General features: G+C 32.6%; 1 protein-coding gene across 2 annotated transcripts in view; it reads left to right on the top strand.

Moving 5' to 3' along the window:
* Nucleotides 1–25,870, top strand: part of LOC127718277 (prolow-density lipoprotein receptor-related protein 1-like) — a 208,771-nt gene that overhangs the window by 159,863 nt on the left and 23,038 nt on the right. For both annotated transcript variants that reach the window (XM_052224271.1, XM_052224272.1), the window contains 20 exons: nucleotides 148–396; nucleotides 887–1,006; nucleotides 1,832–1,960; nucleotides 2,478–2,686; nucleotides 3,651–4,242; nucleotides 4,625–4,808; nucleotides 5,268–5,368; nucleotides 6,462–6,593; nucleotides 7,173–7,292; nucleotides 8,109–8,357; nucleotides 9,353–9,475; nucleotides 10,757–10,879; nucleotides 12,595–12,708; nucleotides 13,658–13,780; nucleotides 15,860–15,973; nucleotides 17,180–17,314; nucleotides 19,564–19,707; nucleotides 20,930–21,079; nucleotides 23,126–23,214; nucleotides 23,995–24,156. In XM_052224271.1, the coding sequence (XP_052080231.1) occupies nucleotides 148–396; nucleotides 887–1,006; nucleotides 1,832–1,960; nucleotides 2,478–2,686; nucleotides 3,651–4,242; nucleotides 4,625–4,808; nucleotides 5,268–5,368; nucleotides 6,462–6,593; nucleotides 7,173–7,292; nucleotides 8,109–8,357; nucleotides 9,353–9,475; nucleotides 10,757–10,879; nucleotides 12,595–12,708; nucleotides 13,658–13,780; nucleotides 15,860–15,973; nucleotides 17,180–17,314; nucleotides 19,564–19,707; nucleotides 20,930–21,079; nucleotides 23,126–23,214; nucleotides 23,995–24,156 (3,362 nt within the window). The remainder of the gene's footprint in view (nucleotides 1–147; nucleotides 397–886; nucleotides 1,007–1,831; nucleotides 1,961–2,477; nucleotides 2,687–3,650; nucleotides 4,243–4,624; nucleotides 4,809–5,267; nucleotides 5,369–6,461; nucleotides 6,594–7,172; nucleotides 7,293–8,108; nucleotides 8,358–9,352; nucleotides 9,476–10,756; nucleotides 10,880–12,594; nucleotides 12,709–13,657; nucleotides 13,781–15,859; nucleotides 15,974–17,179; nucleotides 17,315–19,563; nucleotides 19,708–20,929; nucleotides 21,080–23,125; nucleotides 23,215–23,994; nucleotides 24,157–25,870) is intronic.

The raw sequence follows: 25,870 nt of genomic DNA, 5'->3' as shown, positions 1-25,870 counted from the left end.
AAAAATGCGGCGGGGTTGAACATGTTTTGTGACACATTTCTAAACCACCCAACATTTAAATTCACCTGTATCCACAAAATCCACTAAAAATGGTACCCAACGAAATTTAATGAATCCACAATAATCAATCCTACAAATTTATTTCAGCGTATAATAAGTGTAACACTACTGACGTTTTTGACTGTGGAGACAACACCTGCATCGACAAGAAACTCCGCTGCAATGGATACCCGGATTGTTCAAATCATGAGGATGAGGAGAATTGTCCGACAGTAGAACCAAAAACGTGTGAAGAAGGACAGTTCCTTTGCAAGAATGGTGACTGTATCCATGACGACCTTGTTTGTAATGGGAACAATGACTGTGGTGATTCGTCAGATGAATCAGAACAGTGTTGTATGTATATAGATTTTACTCCAGGAATTGATTACTGTAGCTGTATTTGTCAAAACCTTACGGATTTTTTGCCATCATCGCTCTTGAACTTTGTACTTTATTTGGCGATTTTACTTTTTTGATAAGAGAGCGTCACTGAGTCTTTTGTAGATGAAACACGTGTATGGCGTACAGAACTTTAATCCTGGGATCTATGATGAGTTTATTTATTGGGGTTCAAATTTGCTTTAAATAAAAAAAGGTCCAGGAAAATTTGATTTTCATCTGAAGAAAGATAAAGGTTCTGGATAAAATTTAGTGTCAAGAATGGGAGGTCCCTCACTTTGTAATTTATATAAAAATGAAATGTCCCCTTCTAGAAAAGACACTAATTTGTACCCCTGTTTTCACATTCCTAGTTAGTATTTTTTGTAGATGTTCTGTTTTAAAGTGTTTTAATCATATTTTTATAAATGTCATATTTTAATATACACGTTTAATATTTTTTAAGATGTCAATGAATGTCAGTTTCCACATCCTGTGTGCAGTCATACATGTAAGGACACCAAGATAGGGTACCAGTGTACATGTCCACCTGGTTTCATTCTGAAAGATCATCATATTTGTGAAGGTTTGTTTGGTTTATTTTAGACATTGTTAGCATTTTTGGCAATAAGATTTGACTAATAGTTGAAATAGTACTAGTACAGGTATATGTATGTTATCCCAAACGTTTCTATAAGAAGGACCCAGTATTCATAGTGAAGTTATATTATATTGGAAAGGAAAATGAAATATAAATTTGAAGTACACCTTTCAGTAGGAAATTTATCACAGATAATGTCATAAAAGTGTCAGACAAAAACAAAACTTGTAGAAAAAATTATTTTATTACAAGACAAATTTCGTATACAATATTGAATACATAATTATGAAAGAAATAAAAGTTGAACTAAAATCATGCACAGCTTTATGTAAAGATTTCATAGCCTTATATGAAAACTTTGGCAAAACCACTAAATCAAGTATCCACAAAAATACAATTGTTCCTCAATCCATGACAAATTACCCATGAAAATAAATAAATCTACAGTATTTGACTTTAAGGTGGTACATAACACTACAGGGAGATAACTCTGTAAAAATCAGCTGAACGTTTTAATCACGTTCTATTGTTAAGGAAATATCAAGCTTCTCAATGATCAAAATTAGTGTTTGTCAAACTGCTATATATCCAATGAAATTTTTCCGATAAAGTGTGTGGTTCAAGTTTTTTGAATTTTTTTTTATCTTTTAGTCAATGGGTCAAAGTAAATATTTTGTCAAAATTTTAGGGAAATTAAACGAGCCAAGTTAATTTTAGTCAACGTGTTTGGTACCACCTTAAATAAATATTGAACACAAAGAAACTCAACCTCTCACAAGATATAACGAGTTTCTTGTGTTATTTTTTCAGATATAGATGAATGTAGGAAGGAATACCCTTGCTCACATTTCTGTGTGAATGAGGAAGGGTCATACCGATGTTATTGTGCTGATGGTTATGTGTTGGAATCTGATAAACGAACATGCAAAATTCTAAACAGTAAGTTTAGCATTTATACTGGGTAGTTGAAACTGAACAATCTTCACGCTTGGCCTCAGGTCAATCAGCCAAGGTTTGTAAATTTTGTATCTGGCCTATAACAATTTCTACTACAGATCAATAGAATCTTTACAAAATTTCCTTTAAAAAAGAGTGTCACATCTGTGCCTGCAAATATTTATTGTGAAAACTGCTGGAGTGAAGATTGGCTTATTTATTATTGCTTGCTTAATGTCCAGTGGCAAATATTTCATGCATTATCAGGACAAAAGAAAGATAAGTATGTGAAAGCTTATATTTGCACAAAAAAATTGTCTGATTAATATTTTCGGCTACTAGACCCCTAGGGCCTTAACATACTGAAATTTGGTATCAAGTGCGATGCATTACCATGACATGTGTTTTTAACCTCAGTCTCTCATCAACTTCCTGTTAACTAATAAACATATTTCTACACATAATGCCCTTGAATGATCATATATTTTGATAATAATCATCTGTATCTATTTATTTTTAGATGAAAATAGGCCATTTTTAATAGTTGCCAACAGAAACCAGATTTTGAATATGTCATTTAGTGGCAGTTATCAGAAAGTAATTGTTAGTGATACAGAGAATGCTGTGGCTGTTGATTATGATTTTAGAAGTAAAACTATTTACTGGACAGACATCACCAGTAAAAACAGCTGGATAAGACGACTGGACTTAAGCAGTGATGATAATAAGGTAGGATTTTATCCAAAGTCCATGTTCCCTCCAGTTTGCAGCGGAAAGTTTTGTGTTTTTCTTCCTACTGGACTGATGAAAACCCATACAACTTAAGGAGCATGAGATGAAAAATTATCTTACTGAAAAATTTTAAGGAAAATTTGAGAAAATAGTGACAATACAGTTTTTGACATGAAAATCATCCAATACATTATATTCAGAATACTATATGGATTCATTGATATTCCTGGGATACCACTTTTTGTTTAATTCATGAATTATGGGGAAACCACAGATTTAAAACTCAATGAAAAACAAATTGTTAGTTTCTTTAATAGGAACAAATGATGAAACCACAAAAGTCAGTCACCCTTGAACTGTCAATTTTTTTTCCAACCATGATGATGGATATCAATGGAAATAAGTGAATCCACAATATAATGTATACTGTAGATTCATTTATATTTGTGGATACCAATTTTTGTGGATTGAGATAAAAATAAATTTTGTGGATATTCGATTTTGTGGTTTTGTCTTAGTATGGATAAAAAAAAATAAAGGCAACAGTAGTATACCGCTGTTCAATAGTCATAAATCGATTAAGCGGAAACAAATCTGGGTCACAAGCCAAAACCGAGGGAAACACATCAACTTTAAGAGGAAAACAACGGAACAACAGAAACACTGAACTGCTACAAAAACAAATGCCAACATACATAGAAACAGATTGTAGATAACAACTGCCATATTCCTGACTTGGTACAGGACCTTTAAAAAAAAAATGGTGGGTTGAACCTGGTTTTATGGCTAGCCAAACCCGCTTATATGGCAATGTTAAAAATACCGCTAAAATGACAACATTACGTGACAAACCTATACCCATGAAATCCATGTAAGAAGTATCTGAAGAATAATAATGAATCCACAGTATTTTATAGTGATGATAATGCAAGATAAATTGGTATGGTTCTTTACCTTTCAGATTGAAACTTTGCATGATGCAAGGCATGTTAAGAATCCAGATGGTCTGGCAGTAGACTGGGTAGGACAAAACTTGTTCTGGTGTGACAAGACTGCAGATACAATAGAAGTGTCTCGTCTAGATGGCAGCTACCGTAAAATCCTGATAGAAGATGGACTTCAAGAGCCACGAGGACTGGAGGTGCACCCATTACGAGGATATTTATTCTACACAGATTGGGGAGATCAGCCTCACATATCTAGAGCACACATGGATGGAACTCATATTGAAAGAATTATAACACAGAACCTTGCATGGCCTAATGGCTTGACGATTGATTACGTGACAGAGAAAATATTCTGGTCCGATGCAAGTTTGGACTATATAAGTATGGCTGATCTTGATGGCAGTAATCAGTTTGTTGTGATCAATAAAAACTTGCCACATACCTTTGCTCTGACCACATTCATGGACTACATATTTTGGACCGATTGGGAATCTAAGAGTATTAACAGAGCTCACAAGTTTTCTGGACAAGATCGTACAACGATTGTTAAGACATCACACAGACCTATGGATATACAAGTTTATCATAAAATGAGACAGACAGAAGGTAATAATAAGGGCTGTACCATTATTAACTGTATGGGGGGATGGGGATAGGTGATGGGGGAGGGGGAGTCAGAAGGCATTTTTAATGAAATTTGATGTGTGGTTTTATGCATGGTGGAGTCAAATGAATAGTGCTTTAGAAATGCTTAAACCATAACAATTTGAAAGCTAAGAATGTATATGACTGTAAGGGACTGAAAAAGAATGGCAAAATTTAATTGGCAATCTATGAAAATATCAATTTCTAAGTGCACTTATTGGCATAATTTTAGCAATTACTTTTATGTTTCATATTTTAACCACACTTGTAAATATTTGATATCATTCCTTAAAGATTTTGACGTTTTACCTCTACCTAATCACTATACTGTTTAAACTTTCAGCACATTTCAACCCATGTCGTGTGAGAAATGGTGGATGTTCACATTTATGTTTACTTAAACCATTTATGGTGTCATCATTCAGAACATCAACATTTTTCCGATCCGTAACCAGGGTGTGTGGTTGTCCAGAAAACTACAAGCTGGATGGAAATTACAACTGTGTACCAACTTGTAATGAGCCATTGTAAGTTTAACAGTATTCAAATTCAATATATGAGTTTAATTGTGAAATTTCATAAAAACTTGACAACTTGTATGTTGAATATATAGCTGAATTTTTTACTGTGAATCACTTTGACTATAGACTGTAGGAATAGTTTTACTCTTTGTTTATATTTTTTACCAAACAATCCCTTTGTAAGTTATATATGAAAAAGTGTTACAGTGAATTCTGCATGAAGCAGAAACAGAAACCAGTCAAATTGAAACAGGGCATTGCAAGAATATTTCTTTGTGTTTATTTTCTAATTTACCGGTAACCCCTGTTGAGCAGAAAAAAAATCTAAATTTGTACCTTAATATTTTCTTGTTTTAGCCATTTTGAAAATTAAATAATATTTATGTTGTCATATTTTATTGTTCCAGCCATTTTGAATATGTCAGGGAAATTAAAAGTATTTTACATCAAATTTTGCTATTTCAGCCATTTTGAATGTAAAGAAAGTTCCAAGTGTATACCCTCATGGTGGAAATGTGACAACTACACAGACTGTTTAGGAGGAGAAGATGAATATAATTGTACAAGTAAGAAGATTTGATTATGTTGTCCTGTCCGAATTGGGATGTCAAATCTGATATCCTTTGCAGGGAAAGTGTATTAATCAAGGTCCATTCTAGTTTACTAAAAAAAAAAATATAGGATCAATCAGGAATGATAATGCCATTTGGGAATCTATTAGAATAGAGAATAGAAACAGGGAATGTGTCAAAGAGACAACAACCCCGACCAAAGAGCCGAAATCAGCCCATATTTACAACATGAAAACATTTGTATGCCCCCACCACTAGGGGAAGGGGGCATTAGGTGTTATCCTTGACTGTCCATCCTTTTGTTTATCCTTCCTTCCGTCCATCCCAAAAGTATTTTCACACATTATCAGCAAGCTTGAGCGGGGGCATTCGTGTCCTCAGAAACATTCTTCTTTAATTGATATTTGAATTAAATGGGACAATTTCATAAAAACCTTACCTTCAATTTTAAATATATGGCAGCAGTACAGTAGAAAGTCAACTTCTGTGTCAAAAATTTAAGCAAAGAGATGCAGTTGTATAAGTTAAGGAGAGACTGTGGATTTAGAAATTTTAGGGATGTTTTTTAATTTTTGGAATATTGTGACTGGATAAGTTTCCCGATAATTAAAACATGCATTCAAAATTTTTAAAGCACTATTTTATGCTTCATTTGCTAAAATTGTAAGAATAAATCTCACATTTGTGTCCATTTATCAACAATCGCAATATCAAGTGCACACAAAATTTCTTAATTATAGAAGCAATCCTCAAACAGTAAATCCAGCAAATGATTCAGAAGGACATTAGGGTGGTACATAACAATACAGGGAGATAACTCTGTAAAAATCAGCTGAATGTTTTAATCACATTCTATTGTTCAGGAAATATTAAACTTCTCAATGATCAAAATTAGTGTTTGTCAAACTGCTATATATCCAATGAAATTTTTCCAATAAAGTGTGTGGTTCAAGTTTTTTGAAATTTTTATATTTTTGTCAAAGGATCAAAGTAAATATTTTGTCAAAATTTTATGAAAATCAAAAGAGCCAAATTAATTTTAGTCAAGGTGTTTGGTACCACCTTAATAGATTTTTTTTTATTTCAGAGCCATACTATTGTCCACAGAGGGGTTATTTCCAATGTAAAGGTGCCACAGATAAAAGTGGTTGTTTGCCGCCTGTGGACATTTGTAATGGCATAGCAAACTGCAAGGATGAATCTGATGAACAGCAGTGTGGTTAGTATTATATTAAGTTATGCCTAGGTTATAAGTTGAATCAATTCATGGTCTATAGAAACATAATTTGATGAGCCTCTATTCTTATAAATTCTTCCTTTTTGGTGTTTTGCTGCACCCTTTGTTTTGATCAATGTAATATCTGTTAAAATCTATGTTTTAAATTCCTCCTATACGTCTTGGAGCACCTCTTATTCTTGTTCTGATTAGTTAAATTTTGGTTTGAAATAATTTCATTCACAATAGAGGGTGCAAAAGAAAAGCGGTGGTTAAGTATTCAATTTTGAAATTTTTGAACTGGTTGAAATGTGAAAGCACTGAATACCGCACCACTAAAAGGGCCTGGGGAGAACAGTCTATATTTTCATACATTGCAAAAACTAAGTATGTGATGGAGCAGTAATTTTCAATTTTTAAAAAAGAAAAAAAAAGAAAAGATCAGTTTCCTAAATCATTGAAAATACAATGACTTAATATGATTTTTATTTTGGTTCACAAATATTAAAACTACCAAAACTAGCTTAAGATTATGAAATTATAAAAATGAATAGTGATTAATAATCCACTGTTTTTTTTTAGATGAGTATGAATGTTTAAAGGGTTATGTAAAATGTCAAAAGGAAAACACGTGTATACCACAGACACATGTATGTGATGGAAACCAACACTGTAAAGATGGTCAGGATGAACACAATTGCAGTAAGTAAACTTAGACAGGTACAGGTGCTAGCAGTCATAACATGCCAATGACTGCCATCATTTTTAGACATGTGTCAACAGATACTAGCAGTCATAACATGCCAATGACTGCCATCATTTTTAGACATGTGTCAACAGATGCTAGCAGTCATAACATGCCAATATTTGAACGTAGGATATAGGATATGTGTTAATAGATTTGAACTGGTTTTAAAGATTTTGTAGGGTTTATTTGATAATATTACTATGTTGAATAAACACAGGGTGAAAAAAAGCAATTCAATTACATGTTTCAGAATCTAATGAACTCTGGGTAATATTTTCAAAAGCCAAAACCAAACCATAGTAATTGACTAGCTAAGTACATCCTAAACAATGGGAATTCAACCAACGACATATAAAAAATGTTTATACCTCTACAGATTGTGAAAATCACAACCTGACCTTTGAATCATTGATGCCTTTGTATTTTTTATGCCCCACCTAGGGGCATTATGTTTTATTCGGTCAGTGCGTCCGTTCGTCCGTCAGTTCGTTCGTTAGTCCGTCCGTCCCGCTTCAGGTTAAAGTTTTTGGTCAAGGTAGTTTTTGATGAAGTTGAAGTCCAATCAACTTGAAACTTAGTACACATGTTCCCTATGATATGATCTTTCTAATTTTAATGCCAAATTAGAGTTTTTACCCCAATTTCACGGTCCACTGAACATAGAAAATGATAGTGCGAGTGGGGCATCCGTGTACTATGGACACATTCTTGTTTTACCAGTTTAAACTCGAGCAGTAGATTAGATTTGATTCATTCATTTTTATCTTCAGCTGCAAAGGATTGTAATCATGACCAATTCAAATGTGATGGCAATAGATGTGTTCCATACATGTGGAGATGTGACCATGACAAGGATTGTTTAGATGGTAAAGATGAGCCGTCAGAGGAAGAGTGTAGGAATACCAGATGTCCAGATGATTATTTCAAGTGTACGTCAGGACGCTGCATCCCTGATTCTTGGAAGTGTGATGGGGATATAGATTGTAGTCTTACAGACAATAGTGACGAAAGAGGATGTGGTGAGTTAAGGGGGACAGCACATTACTATAAATTCAGAAATTAGTGTGTGCATTTATAATTGCAAATCCTTGACACTGGCAAAATGCAAAATCTTATTACTGTAAACTCAGAAAATATTGCGAGGTTTATTTTAATGTGAACAATGTGACTGGTTGAGTATTCTGATATCAGATACACATATATGTTTGCGCATTTTCCTGAAATATCAATAATTTATATAGCATTTTTTGTCAATTCCTAATTTTTGTCCATTCTTAAAACATTGCAATAATAAATTTCTGAATTTACAGTCATGAAATTGCAAACATTTTATGAGGGAAAATCACTTCTGCTGAAATTATAAATGTGCCTTTTTTTTATATTGCGAACATGAAATTGATATTAAATTAAACGTCATTAGTCTGTTAATATCCCTGTTGGCTTTAACAAGCAGGTTGTTTTTATATGGGGTTTTAATTTGTGTACAAAAACTGTCAAAAAAAGATATACAATGTATCAGGACATTTTTGAGTTTTGGGCCTTAGATGTGGTAGTTGATTCTTCATTGTGTTCATTATTTGCTTTTCATGGCCATTTACAAAGATGATCAGTGAAACATCAGCATAGGTTGAACATATTCACTCAATGTCTACTGAATGATGTAAATAAGGAAAGTATGGTTTGGTAACGAAGTGAACCTACTTTTTCAGATGGGGATTCATAAATCAGAATCTGTGTGCGCCACACTGTAAAAAAAAAATACTGTCAAAATAGGGTCCTTTAATTTGTTTATCTCAGGAGCCCTCTCCATCAAATCCTGCAAATCCTGGAACTGCACCTCCTTTGATCAGATGGGGATTCAGAATCGGCGTAGACACCCTGTAAACAAATTTTTCGGTCAAAATAAAGTCCTATAATTCTTTATTCTCAGGAGCCTCCCCATCAAATCCTGCATCTGTGCCTGGTTGATGGAAGTTTTGCTGAAATAGGTCTAGTATCCACATTTATATTACAGAGAACAGATCTTGTAGTGCAAGCCAGTTCAAGTGTGATGACAACAACTGTATACCTAAAGGCTGGAAGTGTGATTATGACCAAGATTGTAAAGATGGTAGTGATGAAAAGAGCTGTGAAGATAGTAAGTAGTTGTTAACAAGGGCTGGGGTTGGAGGGCCAGTGTGATTATGACCAAGATTGTAAAGATGGTAGTGATGAAAAGAGCTGTGAAAATTGTAAGTAGTTGTTAACAAGGGCTGGGGTTGGAGGGCCAGTGTGATTATGACCAATATTGTAAAGATGGTAGTGATGAAAAGAGCTGTGAAGATAGTAAGTAGTTAAGAAATAATTCTTTCATGCCAAGTTCAATGCTCATTTTAACATGGGTAGGCATTAAATTTGTCCTTATCTTTAGAACAAGGGTTAGCAAGGTGTCAAATGTTGACAAATATAATGCATTCCCATTTTAAAATGAGCATAGAGCATGGCATGATAGAAGTATTTTGATTCTAATAGGAAAATTAAGAATTTTTGTACTTCGAATCCGACCTATAAGACACTTTTGAAAGGCAGTCATTTTGATTTAATGAAGCCAAAACATTTTAGAAAATGAACCAATAAGAAATGAGCAGATACATTTTGCAACTTACTTTTAAAATGATCTCATTTAATTTCCTAGCAAGCAACACCAACACAAATGTCCATTTTGATCTCTGCCGTTGTTTAAATTAAACCTGACGTTGCAATTTCAATTTTGACAACAATCATGTGCAGCCCATGTTCTATTGGAATTAGGGCAGGCTTTGTTTCCAAAGCAAAAGAAAACATCATATTACAATTGCTAACAAGGGCTTTGGTTGGTGGGGCAACGTGATTACAACAATGATTGTCAAAATGGCAGTGACGAAAAGAACTGTGAAGAAAGTCAGTATTGGTTTTAAATGTTGGGGTTAAAGGTTAAATGTGGTAGGTTGTTTGGAATGGAGCAGTGTGATTATGACAAAGAGTATAGAGATGGCAGTGATGAAAAGAAGTGTGAAGAAAGTAAGTATTGGCCATGGTTTAAAAGGTTGGGGTTGTTAGTATTGTATGGAAGTTTGGCAGGAAAGGTCAGTGCCATTTTGGCAAAATTGTATAGGTGATAGTGATAAATTGAACCCCACTCTCTGCTCCATGGGAGATGCCTTTGACTCTGATCTTAATTGATAAGATTGCCAATTTATCTGTCAAAGTTTGTTATTTCTCCACTAATAAAAATTGACCACTTTGATATACCAATCTGAAAGGTCACTGAAACAGGTTTAAACACCAATAAACAAACAAATGAGTTATAGTATTCAAACCTCCCCTTTTTCCTCTTTTGACAAAAAGTTTTTGTCCAAATACTATGGCTTATTTGACCATGGTCTGTTTTTATTTATAGTATATGCTAACTGTACAACAGACCAGTTCCCATGTACAAACAAGAAGTGCATTCCTAAATCTTGGCAATGTAATGGAGAGGTCAACTGTGAAGATGGCAGTGATGAAAGAGAGTGTGGTAATAGTAAGTTTATTTATAGATTAGCTTATGTTTGGTTTTATGAACCTTATACATGACTTGAGGTAAAACTCAAGTTTCTTTCCATGAACAAGGTATATCTTAATTTATGTTCCACGAACACAGTATAACTCAAATTGTACCCTATGAACAAGGCATATCTCAATTTAATCTCATGAACAAGGTATAACTTAATTTACAGTCCATGAACAAGGGTTAACTCAATTAACATCCTATGAACAATGTATAACTCAATTTACATTCCTTAATGTATAACTCAATTTACATCCTATGAACATTGTATAACTCAATGTATATTCCATGAACATAGTATAACTCAATTTACAGTCCATGAACAAGGTTTAAGTCAATTAACAACCTACGAACAATGTTTAACTCAAATGTATATTCCATGAACATAGTATATCTCAATTTACATTCCATAAACAATGTATAACTCAATGTACATTCCATGAACAAAGTATAACTCAATTTACGTTCTATGAACCTAGTATAACTCATGTACATTTAATAAACATAGTATAACTCATTTAATACGTCCAATGAACAAGGCTTGACTTAATTTACATCCCATATAAAAAACAAGGTATAAATTAATTAATATAATATTAAATTAATTTTGATATTTTTATAATCAGAATTGAAATATGAAAAGAAAAGAACAGCTGAGAGATAATTTGATTGCAAGTACAAATACAATCATAATAACAACACACAATTAGCAACTTGTTGTTTTGTCGTCAATTTTAGAATTTTAATTCTTCTATTAATTATTCATTTAATGCTGGTATTGCACTTTTGAATTATAACTGGTTATGGGTTCAGTTATTAAGAGTTGTATATAAACAAATTTCATTAATGTATATATACCGCCTAGGTGGTATCGTGGTAGCATGTTAACCTCAAAAGTGCAGAAGGTTATGGGTTGGAACCCCGGCCTGGTTAAACAAAAGACTAAAATTGGTATTTGCACTAAGCATGCAGCATTAATGAGTAGGAGCAAAGACTGGTTGGGTCGGAGTCAGAATAATGTGTCTGGGTAAGGTGACATGTCTTCCTGCGGCCTGTTTCCTTGTGAAGTAGCACGTTAAAAATCCTGCTCAGCATGTCGCTCTAGTACAAAGCAGGGTTTATATTCATATAACATGTTCTCGTCCTGAATATACATATTAATTTGCCGTTGGACGTAAAGCAGCCATCCTATCATCCATCATCATTAATGTTTATGTCATTAAACACGAAAACACAATGCAACTGAAACAGTAGTTAAATGCCTCTTCTCCAAATAGTTCATCTTTTCTTTAATATCTCTTGGTAGGGGAAGTAACTTATCCCTCTCCAAAATCCTGGCTTAGGTCCTGCTTAAGGATGTTCGCTGCTATTGTTTTTGAATTTTTATCAGATATTCGGAATCCTCTAGTTTTATGCATGTAGTACCAGTAATAAAATTTGTCCACTAACCCCTATTTTTCTTTTCATTATTTGGTAATAAATAGTTTAAAGCTCCATTTCCCCCCAAATTTTCAATTGATTATATCTCAAAAACAAGGACACGGACCTAGCATTTTTTTCTGATTTTTATGTTCCCTTATTTATATTCTATCAATTTATAACAGTCTTTTAAAAAGTTTGTTATTTTGAAACAGAGGAGCAAACGTCCGTAAAGCTCAAATGATACTGAAATACCTTCACTTTTTCAGGGACTCAATGCGGGGACGATCAGTTCAATTGTCAAACCATGTGTATACCTAAAATTTGGAAGTGTGATGGAGATATTGACTGTTCCAATGGCAATGACGAACAGAATTGTACACGTAAGACAAAATAAAAACAAAGATATTTATGCCGCACAGATGTGAGATTATATTGTCAATTTAAGACGAAAATAAATTAAGGAAATATTTTATCATTGCCACTGAGACAACTGCTGTAAAACAACCTAATTTTGCAAAGTTGCGAACTTTATCAAGTCACCATACCTTCAACAATGAGTAAAATCCATACTGTAAGCTTTAAAAGGCCCTGGTATGTCAAATATGAAACAACTTAAATAAGAAAAACTAACAGCCTTATTTATACTACAACAATAAATTAAAAACAATTATGCCAGACGGCAAACAAAACAATTCTGTTGTCATGCCATCACATATGTACAGATCATGAAATTTTTTTATTACAAGGCAAAAATTTGTTAGGAAATATTTGTAGGTAAATGCTTTTGGTAGGATATGATTTGTTTAAAGGGGCACTAGCTTCGAGATACAAAAAAAATTAAGATAGGAGTTTATTTCAAAATAAGCAAAGAAACATTGATGATGAATTATTCACTTGCAAGTGAATAATTCGACCTCATTGAATCCATATTCATGTGAAGTTCAATTTAAACCCTTAGCTAGAGATGGATAATGCATGAATTGTGCATGTAAAGTTATTTAAAGGAAAAGAATGTCAACATTTAAAGTGAAACAAAGGTAAATCATTTGATTGACTGATTCGATCCACAATAAATCATTCTTATACAGATAAAAAGGATGATAAACATATATTTTTAATCTATAATATGAAATCAAACAGACCTAGAAAAATCCAATTGCACGAGTTCGCTTAATCTATTTATACCTATATTTATGTTTACATTGCTTATATGGATTGGAAGTCTTTGGAGGTCAACTCGCATTTTTTAAGGTAACATCAACAAGTTACAAACTATAACAGACACAAAAATCTATGCAAATTCTGTCATAATATTTATTTTCTTTTCAGTTTCAGACCAGTGTGAACCTGGACACTTCCAATGTACAAACAAAGTGTGTATTCCTGGACTCTGGAGGTGTGATACAGAAGATGATTGCCATGACAACAGTGATGAAGAATCGTCAATGTGTAGTATGTTTCATTTTATTTTAATGTTGTCATGCTGTCTTTTATACCCCCTCTCTGAAGGAAGACAGGTAAACTTGTTTTCCGCTATCCGTAACTGAAGAACCATCCACCATCAAATGAACTTCCTGTCATATAATACTTAATATTTTGTAGCATTTTTATCAGGAACTGCAAATCAGAGCTTCCTGAAATTTAATATCAGATATGCTCAGTAGTCAGTACTTCGGTACTGACATGATTTATAACCAACCTTTCGTCCGATTATAAATTTTGAAATTATGAAGAAGCTAAGGTTTCAACACCCCGTTGACCTTAGATGGATTTGGCTATTTTTCTAGGTCCTTTTTGGTCATATATCTCTTCAGCTGTTTCGGTTCTTATACATCCTTTGCTTTCAAATATTCGGCTATGAGTGTTCCTAATAAAGATAAATCCAGAAAAGTGCTTCGGATGCATGAAATTTATAACGTGTTGCTTTTCATTTTTTATATGACCATTCTACACCATGTGATGCATTTTCACATTTATCCATGACGACTTCCTGTTTACAGAATACTGTGGATTCATTATTATTCGTTGGATACCAATTTTGGTGGATTTCGTCAGTTCAGGGGACCCATGAATTTAAATGTTCAATGAGTTGCAAATTTTCTAAAGGAATGTATGCAGTCTTTGGCAAAACCACAAAATCAGAAACCCACGAAAATGCAAGTTTTCCTTAATCCACGAAAATTGGTACCCACGAAAATAAATGAATCCACAGTAGTAGGAATATCACTATTGAACAGTAGCTGACTGTTCTTTTTGGTTCATTATAGTGCAAAAATAGTTTGAGGATCTGGGACCTCGGTCATAAAACTTTACTCAGTACTTGGAGTACAAAATTTGTGCTCGAAACGCTAAATCCAGTATTTTGATTGGTTGATTTCTGAGTCTGAGTACAATAATCGTGCTCGAAAAATTTATGACCACAGGGCCCGGAGTTGACCTATGACAAGGAGGAATGTCTGGCCCTATCCAACAGACCCTCTTTTTCCAGTGACAGTTTAAGTTACCCAGAATCTGATTTATTGTTCAAATTATTCTTATCCTGAATATACATGCAATGTTTTAAGGATGTACTTTATGTGAAATTAAAACAATCTAGAATTTAAAATTGATACTTTAAATCAGAAGAGCATTAGTTAAGGAACAAAATAAGCTAAAAATATTGATAGGTTATGGAGCTCCTTTTCGAGCTATTTAATTTTTAAAAAATGGTGGAAATTGCTGACTCAGACTTTTACCTTTTATTTGCATTGGTATTATCTGGATCTCAAATCAAAAGAAAAGAAATCTATAATCTGCTTAAATTTTGGTAAATGACCTTTTTATGAGCTATTGAAGTCTTATATGAAAAGATAAATGGGTGTTATGGGGCAAAATATTTTACCCTGTATCGTAGGAAAAATCCAAGGAGTCTGAACATCTGACAAAAAATCCTAAACCTGACCTAAGTACATCCTTTTAAATAATAATAATAATACTTTATTTCCGATAAACAAAGAACTGTCTGAATTAGAATTTCCTGATGAATTATTTCCTTTATCTGGCGTCAATCGCTTATGTTTCTTATATTTTCGTTTTGGCATAACTTGTGTCATAATAGAACATCCAACAAAATCATAATAAATGCTGTATAAATCTAATAAATACAATTTTTTTTCAAGAAAATTTGCAACAAGAAAAATTCACTGCCACCATACTGGCGCATCCGTTCTAACCTTCTTCGAATTGAAAAACAATTATCAATCAACCAATCATTCTAGATGTTTGAACTCTCCACACAATATTTTTTAAATGTTTACAACTTATATATGAATACAATAATTACTGATCACTACACAAAAAAATCAGTGAATTTATTTTATGTAACAATGACAATTGTTTTTGGTGTGATTAAATTGGCATCACATTTAAAATAAGAGAACTTAATGTTTTTTTTTTTATTTTGTTCAATAAGTTTTGTAAAACAGGAATAAAAATTTTAACAAATGAGTGAATTTTAATGAACTTACCTTATTATATTTTTTGTAATTGCAGGAGATTACACATGCCCACCTGGTCGCTTCAGATGTAAAAATCATAAGTGTATTTTCAGTGACAAAAGATGTGATGGGATAGACCAATGTGGGGACAGATCTGACGAGGAAAAATGTAATTATCTCCCTTGTATTTAGAAAAATTTGTTCTCATGATAATAGGCAGTCTTTTGATATAAAATGAAAGAAGATAAAATTAAGCTAAAGGCTGTTCCAAAATTGATTGTGGTTAGGGTAGGTAGGCACTTAATTAATTGTGGGTGGTTGCATTTTCCTATGAATTAGACTATTTATATCAATGAAAAGATTCCATAATGTACACTGTACTCTTTAAAATACTCCACTGTGCGAGGATCTGGATGGGGGTTCCTTCATTTCTGTATTCTTTAACTTTTTAGGCCATTTTTCTCTATTCTTTATACTTTTTGCCCATTATTTTCTATTCTTTATATTTTTTGCCCATTATTTTCTATTCTTTATATTTTTTGCCCATTATTTTCTATTCTTTATATTTTTTGCCCATTATTTTCTATTCTTAATATTTTTTTTCCCCATTATTTTCTATTCTTTATACTTTTTGCCCATTATTTTCTATTCTTTATAGTTTTTCCCATTATTTTCTATTCTTTATATTTTTTGCCCATTATTCTCTATTCTTTATATTTTTTGCCCATTATTTTCTATTCTTTATATTTTTTCCCATTATTTTCTATTCTTTATACTTTTTGCCCATTATTTTCTATTCTTTATATTTTTTCCCATTATTTTCTATTTTTATATTTTTTGCCCATTATTCTCTATTCTTTATATTTTTTGCCCATTATTTTCTACTCTTTATATTTTAACACCTCATTATTCTCTATTCTTTATATTTTAACACCTCATTATTATTTTCTATTCTTTGTTTTTTTAGTCCATTTTTCTCTATTCTTTATATTTTTTGTCCATTTTTCTCTATTCTGTAAACCCCAATCCACACCCTCCTGTATTTATACTGCAGCTAGTAAAATTCCAGTTAAGTTTATTTAAAAATATAGTAACTAAGTGTTATTTCGTGCAATGTCGATTTCATGTCACATCACTTTTATTCACATTCTGTGGCTTTAATAGGGATAGATTAGTTCAATTTTTATTTTTGTGTTTACATTTTACTAACTATAATTTAGTCAATTTTAGCTGCAATCCCGGGCATGAAAACATCAGTAAACCTTGGCCTTCCCAAGTTTCTAAGCCTTATACAAAAAAGTTGATACTTTTCTGACATTGACCTTATGTATAAGGGGAATGTTTTAATATTAAAATGTACCTGTGATTTTTATAGGTTATTTTGACAGTGTCTGTACAGGACAGAACTTCCAATGTAACAGTACCAAGACATGCATTCCTGTGGACAAAGTTTGTGATGGAAGGATTGATTGCTTCGATGATACCTCAGATGAAAATCAAGCTATCTGCAGTATGTATAATAAATGATCAGAAAAAAGACATTTTGAAATGTCAGATAGCATTCCAGGTACATTGTTTGAAGATTGTGAGGTATTAAATAGTTGTGCCAATGAAGACATTCCGTCATTAATTTCTATTTTTGATTGATAACAAGTTTAATCTTCCATCTCTAATATAGCAGTGCTTGCTTAAAATTTTGTCACAGAGACACAGAAAATTTATAGAATAACTAATCCAAGAATTCAAATATTGAAAATTATCCTACATCCTATACAATTCTAGGAATATCATTGGTTAAAAGCGACCATGTGGAGACCATGTATATTGCAAATGGGGTTAGTAGGCGTGGTTTATTTTGATACACGGTTAGTAGTGGTGTTACATCCCTTTATAAAATCATCACAATGTTGAGGAAAAATCTGAAACATTTCGCCCGCACAACAGATGAAGAAATTGATGATGAACTATTGAAATAAATGCAGAAAACACATTAAAAGTTAACAAGTTGTTATTGTTGGCATTTGTTTTTGTATAGACCAATGGAAGAAGGTTCTTTATATTGAAGACTTGATCACCTTGATAGGCCACTAATCTAAATGCCACACGTTAAGATAGTTGGTAAGATAAATTTGTTACATAGTGTGCTGGTGACCTAATACAATATATATGAGGTACATGTAAGAGTTTCGCTGCCACCCCATATGAAATTTACTGATAATTAGAAATAAGAAGATGTGGTATGAGTGCCAATGAGACAACACTCCATCCAAGTCACAATGTGTAAAAAGTTAACAATTATAGGTCAAAGTAAGGCCTTCAACACGGAGCCTTGGCTCACACCGAACAGCAAGCTATAAAGGGCCCCAAAATGACTAGTGTCAAACAATTCAAACAGGAAAACCAACGTTCTAATCTATATAAAAAACGAGAAACGAGAAACATTTATGAACAATATCAACAAACGACAACCACTGAACAACAGGTTCCTGACTTGGGACAGGTGCAAACAAATGCAGCGGGTTTAAACATTTTAACAGGCGCCAACCTTCACCCTAACCTGAAACAGTAGTGTAACATTACAACATAGAAAGACACACTATAAAATATCAATGGAAATGGTTTAACTCGATCAAAAAGACCCCATATATAAGGTATTAGATCACTAGCACACTGAGTAACTGTTAATATTTAGCAAGTGATTGAACAACATATTATAAATTATCATTGTTGTTTGGTCACGAGTTGAATATTTTTTGATATTTTAATTCTTGGATAAGTTATTATTTTTATTATATTGACCATGCACTTTTTAGTGGAAATAAAGTAAAATGAAAGGAACCATATCTTTTTCTATGCATTCTCAATTGTTTTGATGAAACGTCATTGACCAAGTCTTGACAGCACGTATTGTTTTATGACTTCAGAGGAGTAAAATTATCAGATTTATTTCACATGTGAAATTATCATTTTTATTTCACTTGGAATCACAGTAATTGATTACAACCAATGTAATTACATGTTATATTTGCAGCATAGATTTGTGACATCATCTAAGGCTTTTCTACCTCAGGAATAGATTACCTTAGCTGTATTTGGCAAAACGTTTAGGAATTTTGGTCCTCAATGTTCTTCAACTTCTTGCTTTATTTGGCCTTTTTAACTTGTTTGTATTCGAGCGTCACTGATGAGTCTTTTGTAGACGAAACGCGCGTCTTGCGTAAATACAAAATTTAATCCTGGTATCTATGATGAGTTTATTTGATTTGTCCATAGGTGTTAAAATATCACTCTTTTATGTTCATTTAATTCTCATTGTATGAATATAGAAAACTTTTTCAGAACATAAAACAAATCTATTCCTGATCTCCAACCAAAATACAGTTTCAGAACTAATGCATTCTGGTAATATTTTCAAAAGTGTACACCAAAGTGTTGTGATTGGTTAAAAACGTCCTAAACAATTGAAATTCAACCAATGACGTGATGTTATTTTCATTGTGGGGTAAGAACAATAAAATTACCCATTGTCCTTTAGATTCTGAAATGGTCTATTGTAAAATAAGTGCATGCAAAAATTTCTGAATTTACAGTACTTGATAAATGTTTCTAAGGCAAATAATGACTCTTTTGTTGTGTAAAACCATTAGTGTTTTTTTTTAGTTATAAATTTATGTATGCATCAGACAGCCATTTTTACTACATCAGGTATCGAGTTTGGAGAAATTTCATTTTTTATTAATTCTTTTTTTTTTTTTGTAGAAAAAATGGGACCATGCAGTGATGATTTAAGAAGAAGCAGTATTTGTCAACAGAAATGTATTAATCTACCTTTCAAGGATGGCGGTTACAAGTGTGCTTGTAAAGAAGGATATACCTTAATGGAAGATGGTTTCCACTGCCAAGGTTGGTGTCTAATTTTTAAAAAATTTTTCCTTTCATCTGCTTTATAATCTTACCATTAAGGGCCTCGGTTGCCAAATGATCTAAGTAATCATTAGCCTGTAAACACTGAAGTTGTGAATTCGAACATATCACCTAACAGGGGTGTTGGACTGTGATGTGAATTGACTGTATATTGTCAGATTTCCTGCTGAAGGTCAGTGGTTCTCCCTGGGCACTCCAGCTTCCTCCACCAAAAAAAATGGCTTCCACGATACAACCAAGAGTGCTGAGAGTGGAGTTAAACACCAACAGTCAATTAATCAATATTCTTACAGCTACAAAATGTGCATGAACAGTAAAGGTAGCTGACCAATGCTCCATGTTGGTTGTTTATGGCAGAATTCATCAATTGATAAGTTTATTTCAAGTTTTATCATGGGAAATTTAAACACCTTGTTGGGCAATAGAACTCAGAACTGCTGATAGGTGTAATAGAATAATACAGATGGCTTTACAATAAAAATTACCAGAGAACTCATTTCATTAGCAGGTATAGTTCCAACACCTGAAAATTTTCAAATTGTATTTTATAGATTTTAATAAACTTGAAATTGATTAACCGTTTGCAAAAAGTTGGTTAACATTTTTAATTTCTTTTGTAAAATCAAAATACGCCTTTTATGATTTACAAGACTGCCACCATGGATAGGATGAAGGGATGGGGTTTGATGAAGAGACTATGAAAAAGCAATTTCAATACATTGTATGTGCAATAAAGTTTTGTTGAGTATTAGGTACGTTCTTTTATTATGCCCCTGCCATCACCTGAGGGGGCATTAAGTGTTACCCTTGTCTGTCCAACCGTCCGTCCCAAAATTGGTTTACCTCAACCAAATGTTATGAAACTTATACATAATGCTTATTACCACAAAACACAGATCAAGTTTGAAATTTGGTGGCATCACTTTTACCGTTCTAGAGTTATGCCCCTTTACAAATGTTTCCATTCTCTAACTTTAGTTTGCCTCAACCAAATGTTATGAAAATTATACACAATGCTTATTACCACAAAACACAGATCAGGTTTGAGTTTGGGTGGCATCACTTTTACCTTTCTCGAGTAATGCCCCTCTGTAACGTTATATGCGAGCAGGGGCGTCATCTGTGTCGAATGGACACATTCTTCTTTTATTATCTTGTATTTCTGTTAGTATAATTAATGATATGATAATTGTGATTTTAGTACAAGATTTGTGTAAGAAGTGGGGCACATGTTCACAGCTCTGTAGTCCCAAACATATGATGGAGATTTCTGCAGGTGTCCATTGCTCTTGTGATGAAGGTTATGAGAAGACGATGACATATAATGGCACTATGTCATGTATAGCGAAAGGTAAGTTATGATCAAATCCTACAGCATAGTCATTGGTCAGTTGGTCACATTTAGTTGATATCTGTGTAAGCTTCATGATCTTTTGAACTTTTTTGAAAAAGCTAATTCCTGCATAATTTTTAATACATATATATATAAAACTATTTTATTTTCAAAAAAATTTAATCTTTGAAAATTGTTTTGAATACATACATATATTCAACCATGGAACCTCTTTGATAACTATATTTGTACACTCAAGATAATTAATTTTCAATCTTCCAAATGGGAATATAAAAATAAGGAGATGTGGTATGATTGCCAATGAGACAACTATCCACCCGAGTTCAAATTAAGTGGATGTAAGCAATAATAGGCAACCGTACGGACTTCAACAATGAGAAAACCCATACCATATAGTCAGCTATAAAAGGCCCCAACATGAAAAATATGAAACAATTCAATTAAGAAAACTAACGGCCTAATTTATAACAAAACAATTTACAAAAAAACAAATATGACAGACATGAACCAACAACAACCATTGAACTACAGGCTTCTGACTTGGACAGGCACATAAAGAATGTTGCAGGGTTGAACTCATCATTTAAAAATTTAAATATTTAACAAAGGAGAATGCATTAGTATTGTAGTCAACAGGGTTAAGATATATAATCAATTTCTCTAATGATATAATTAAAAATGCTTTATAAACTAGTGCTTTGTTACAGCATTTTTTTTGGATAAATTTAATCACCTTGTGGTTCAGCAAAAGGAGTAGGGGCATTAAGGCCCGGTTTTGGCCCAAGAAAATAAAGTTTTTGAGATAACTATTTCAAATTTGCACATAATGTTTGGAAATGCATAAATTCAAGAAAGATAAATACATTACATAAGATTTTTGATGTTATGACGTCACAATTACATCATAAAATGCACGAATTTTACGAAAAACATAGAAATCTGCTAAGTTTATGCAGTTTTCCGTCATTATTTCCTTTGTGGAAACATCCTGCGCAGGCAATAAACAACAAAACAATCTGAGAGACACTTTATTATAACTATTGACATATTCTAATCAAATATAAAGTTGTTTCTTGGGTGCATACATACTTTTCCAATCTAATATATACCTAAAGGTTGACGTTGAATAAGGAAAATAAAGAAATTCTACAAAATATACACATTTTGTTACAATTTGTTGCCATGGTAACTCGTTAAATTTAAAATTTGTTTTTATTTTCTGAACAATTTGTACCTTAGTGTAGTTTGAACAAAATGTTAAAAAATTGTTTGGTAACTTTTCAATTTGCACTAATATTTGGGCCAAATAAGGGCCTTATTGCTCCTACTTCTTTATCAAACTGGTCAGAAACATTTAAATGCATGCAGAATTAAGTAAAATAATTCATACCCTTCACCAAATGTTGCTTTTCCAATTATGACTAAGAAGGATAATAAGAAATACCAAAATTTTATTGTACAACAAACCATACCCAAACAACAGCACCAAAGTTTTAGGAGTTTGGTGATGATAGTTGATGGGGTCTGTGTTTACTGTCCAATATTTTTATGCCCCTGCCACTCTGGATTATTAGTTCAAAAATGAATTTCTGTTCTCTAACTTTAGTTTGCCTCAACCTAATGTTATGAAGCCTATACACAATGCTTATTACCACAAAACACAGATCAACTTCAAATTTGGGTTGCGTCACTTTTTTTGTTCTAGAGTTATGCGCTTTTATGTTTCCATTCTCTATCTTCAGTTTGCCTCAACCAAATGTTATGAAACTAATACACATGCTTTTCATCACAAAACTCAGATCAAGTTTTAATTTGGGTGGCTTCACTTTTACCGTTCTTGAGTTATGTCCCTTTATAATGTTATATATGCCAGCGTGGTCATCATCTTTCTCCCATGGAAACATTCTCTATTTATTTATGTATTATTGAACTTTTTGTGACCATATACAATAAATTTGATAAACAATGACTGAAGGTAATTGTTGCTTCTCAAAATAACACTTAATGTTTTAACATCTGTTATGTAGTAAACTTTATATTTAGGTCAACAGCCATTAATTTTAGTTGCTAGGGAGAGTGTTATTCTGCAGTCAGACTTGTTTGGAAAGACAGAAGAAAAAACAATTGGAAAGGTAGGATTAGAAAAATATGGCTTCTAGAAATAGTGAGATAGTTGCATAAAGGTGCACCAACAGACTTTGGGTTTTGTAAGTTGATATCAATTACAGTATAGAAAAGAATAATAGAAGAGAGAATCAAAAATTGAAAAACAATATGATATTTAATGTAAAAAGTTTTTTTTTAACAATATTTGCACTTTTGAATTACCTAGGTCTGTTGACAGAGGTAGCCATATGCAAATGCATGTTATAAAGTATAAATTTGCATATTAATAAATTTACAGACAAGTATTTGTATAATGGATTACCAAAAAGTGACATGAAATAATATGGCCATCATCCTTTTTCACTGGTTGCACCTGCTTCATTCAGGAAAAAGTGGCTTAAAGTAAAAGTGATATATTTTAGATTGCACAGGTTATTTTAACATTTGGAATCTTATCTTACCACATAAACTCTCTTTTTGTTCTTTGCAAATTCATTTTGTTTGTACTTTCAATTACAGAAATCTCCAAACATTTCCTCTTGCACAGTTTTTTTTTTTCAATATATACTGTAAATATAGAAATTATTGCAAGGTTTTTATTAATGGGAATAATGCTACTTGGTGAGTATAGCAAAAAAAAAACTTCACATTCTGATATAGGATACACAATATGTATGATGATTTTCCTGAAATCGCAATAATCAATCTTGCATTTTTGTCCATTTTTCAAAAATCGCAATAATAAATGCATGCAATAATTCCGAATTTACTTTATCACTAAGTTGATTTCATTTTATTATTTACAGGAGAGCAGTGAGAAAATAGCCGGAATTGATGCTGACATGACAGCTAGCCCTTGGTCACTCTTTGTTGTCAGTCATTCCAACCACTCTATAAGTAAAATGACAATCCCTAGCGCAAAGCCGGAGAAAGGGAAAGTAAAAAGGGCAGCTCAACCTGTACCAGAGGTCAGTGATTTTTAGAAAAAACTAGAATCCTGGACTTGCACAAATGGCATTTAAAGTTAAAAGAACATTTAGATTTTGAATATATGTTGAATTGGTTCAAACACAGTCTGAAACAAAATAATGCAGCAATCTTTAAGGAAGAGTCTAGGAATTTTTTCTAGTATATTGCAAAATTATTCATTTTGATTTATGTGATGGTGGTGAACCTAGAATGGATTAGATGTGTCTTCTTTATGAAGAAGATAGTATGGTTAATGCATATTCTTTTTTTTGCCTTTTTGTTTGTATTACAAGTTACCTCCCATTTTGTTAAAAAAAAAAAAAATGCTGAATCCACCTCTTTAAAACATTACAGTTGACCAAATCTGTCTCATGTTTGTTATGATAAATTGAAAGAATTTGACCAATATAGTTAAATTTCAAATACGAAAATGTTAGGTCTGGAAATTCATGATAATGAGTTGTTCTATGTAAGCAAAAATCTGGTCAAAGATAATAAATAACTAGGCTTATAATTTTGTACACTAGACGCGCATTTTGACAACAAAAGACTCATGACTGATGCATGAATCAAAATAGTTAAAAGGCTAAAGAGCCCTTTATAGCTTGCTGTTATGTGTGCGCCAAGTCTCTGTGTTAAAGGCCGTACTTTAAACCTATAATTGTTTACTTTTTACACATTGTGACTTGGATGGAGAGTTGTCTCATTGGCACTCATACCACATCTTCTTATTTTGGGCTATTCCATTAAAATGTATGTGGGAGGGTAGGAAGGGACTTTCAAAATATCCCTACAACCAAGAACCATTTTTGTCGAGCCTTTGACTTTAGTCAAAAAACCAGACATAGCGATCCTACATTCCGTCGGCATGGTCGTCGGCGGCGTCCACAAATATTTACTCTGTGGTTAAAGTTTTTGAAATTTTAATAACTTTCTTAAACTATCCTGGATTTCTACCAAACTTGGACAGAAGCTTGTTTATGATCATAAGATAGTATCCAGAAGTAAATTTTGTAAAAATAAAATTCCATTTTTTCTGTTTTTTACTTATAAATGGACTTAGTTTTTCTGCCGGGAAATATTACATTCACTCTGTGGTTAAAGTTTTTAAATTTTTAATAACTTTCTTAAACTATCCTGGGTTTGTACCAAACTTGGACAGAAGCTTGTTTATGATCATAAGATAGTATCCAGAAATAAATTTTGTAAAAAAATAAATCCATTTTTTCCTTATTTTACTTTTAACTGGACTTAGATTTTCTGCCAGGAAACAACACATTCACTCTGTGGTTAAAGTTTTTAAAATTTTCATAACTTTCTTATACTATTTTGGATTTGTACCAAACTTGGACAGAAGCTTGTTTATGAATAAATGCTATCTAGAAGGAAATTTTGTTTTCTTCCAGTTAACATTACATTCAGTCTGCAGTTAAAGTTTTTAAACATTTATTAGATTCATAAACTATTCTGGATTTTTACCAAAGTTGGACAGAAGCTTCTTACAATCAAAAGATAGTATCAAGAGGAATATTTTTATTGATTTACTTTCTCATTTTTGTTGAGCCTGCGATTAACAGAAAAAGTAGGCGAGACACTGGGTTCCGCGGAACCCTTACGAATTTTTTATATAATTTTGCATAATGGTAATAGATGCATACTGAAAAAAGACCCATGACCCACATTCAATAATTAAACTTCCCTTCCTACCCTCCC

This window comes from Mytilus californianus, unplaced genomic scaffold (genome assembly GCF_021869535.1).
Source record: "Mytilus californianus isolate M0D057914Y unplaced genomic scaffold, xbMytCali1.0.p SCAF_10, whole genome shotgun sequence".
In the NCBI taxonomy this organism is placed as follows: Eukaryota; Metazoa; Mollusca; class Bivalvia; order Mytilida; family Mytilidae; genus Mytilus; species Mytilus californianus.
The sequence above is the reverse complement of the archived record's forward strand: the minus strand, read 5'-3'. Positions and strand labels throughout refer to the sequence as shown.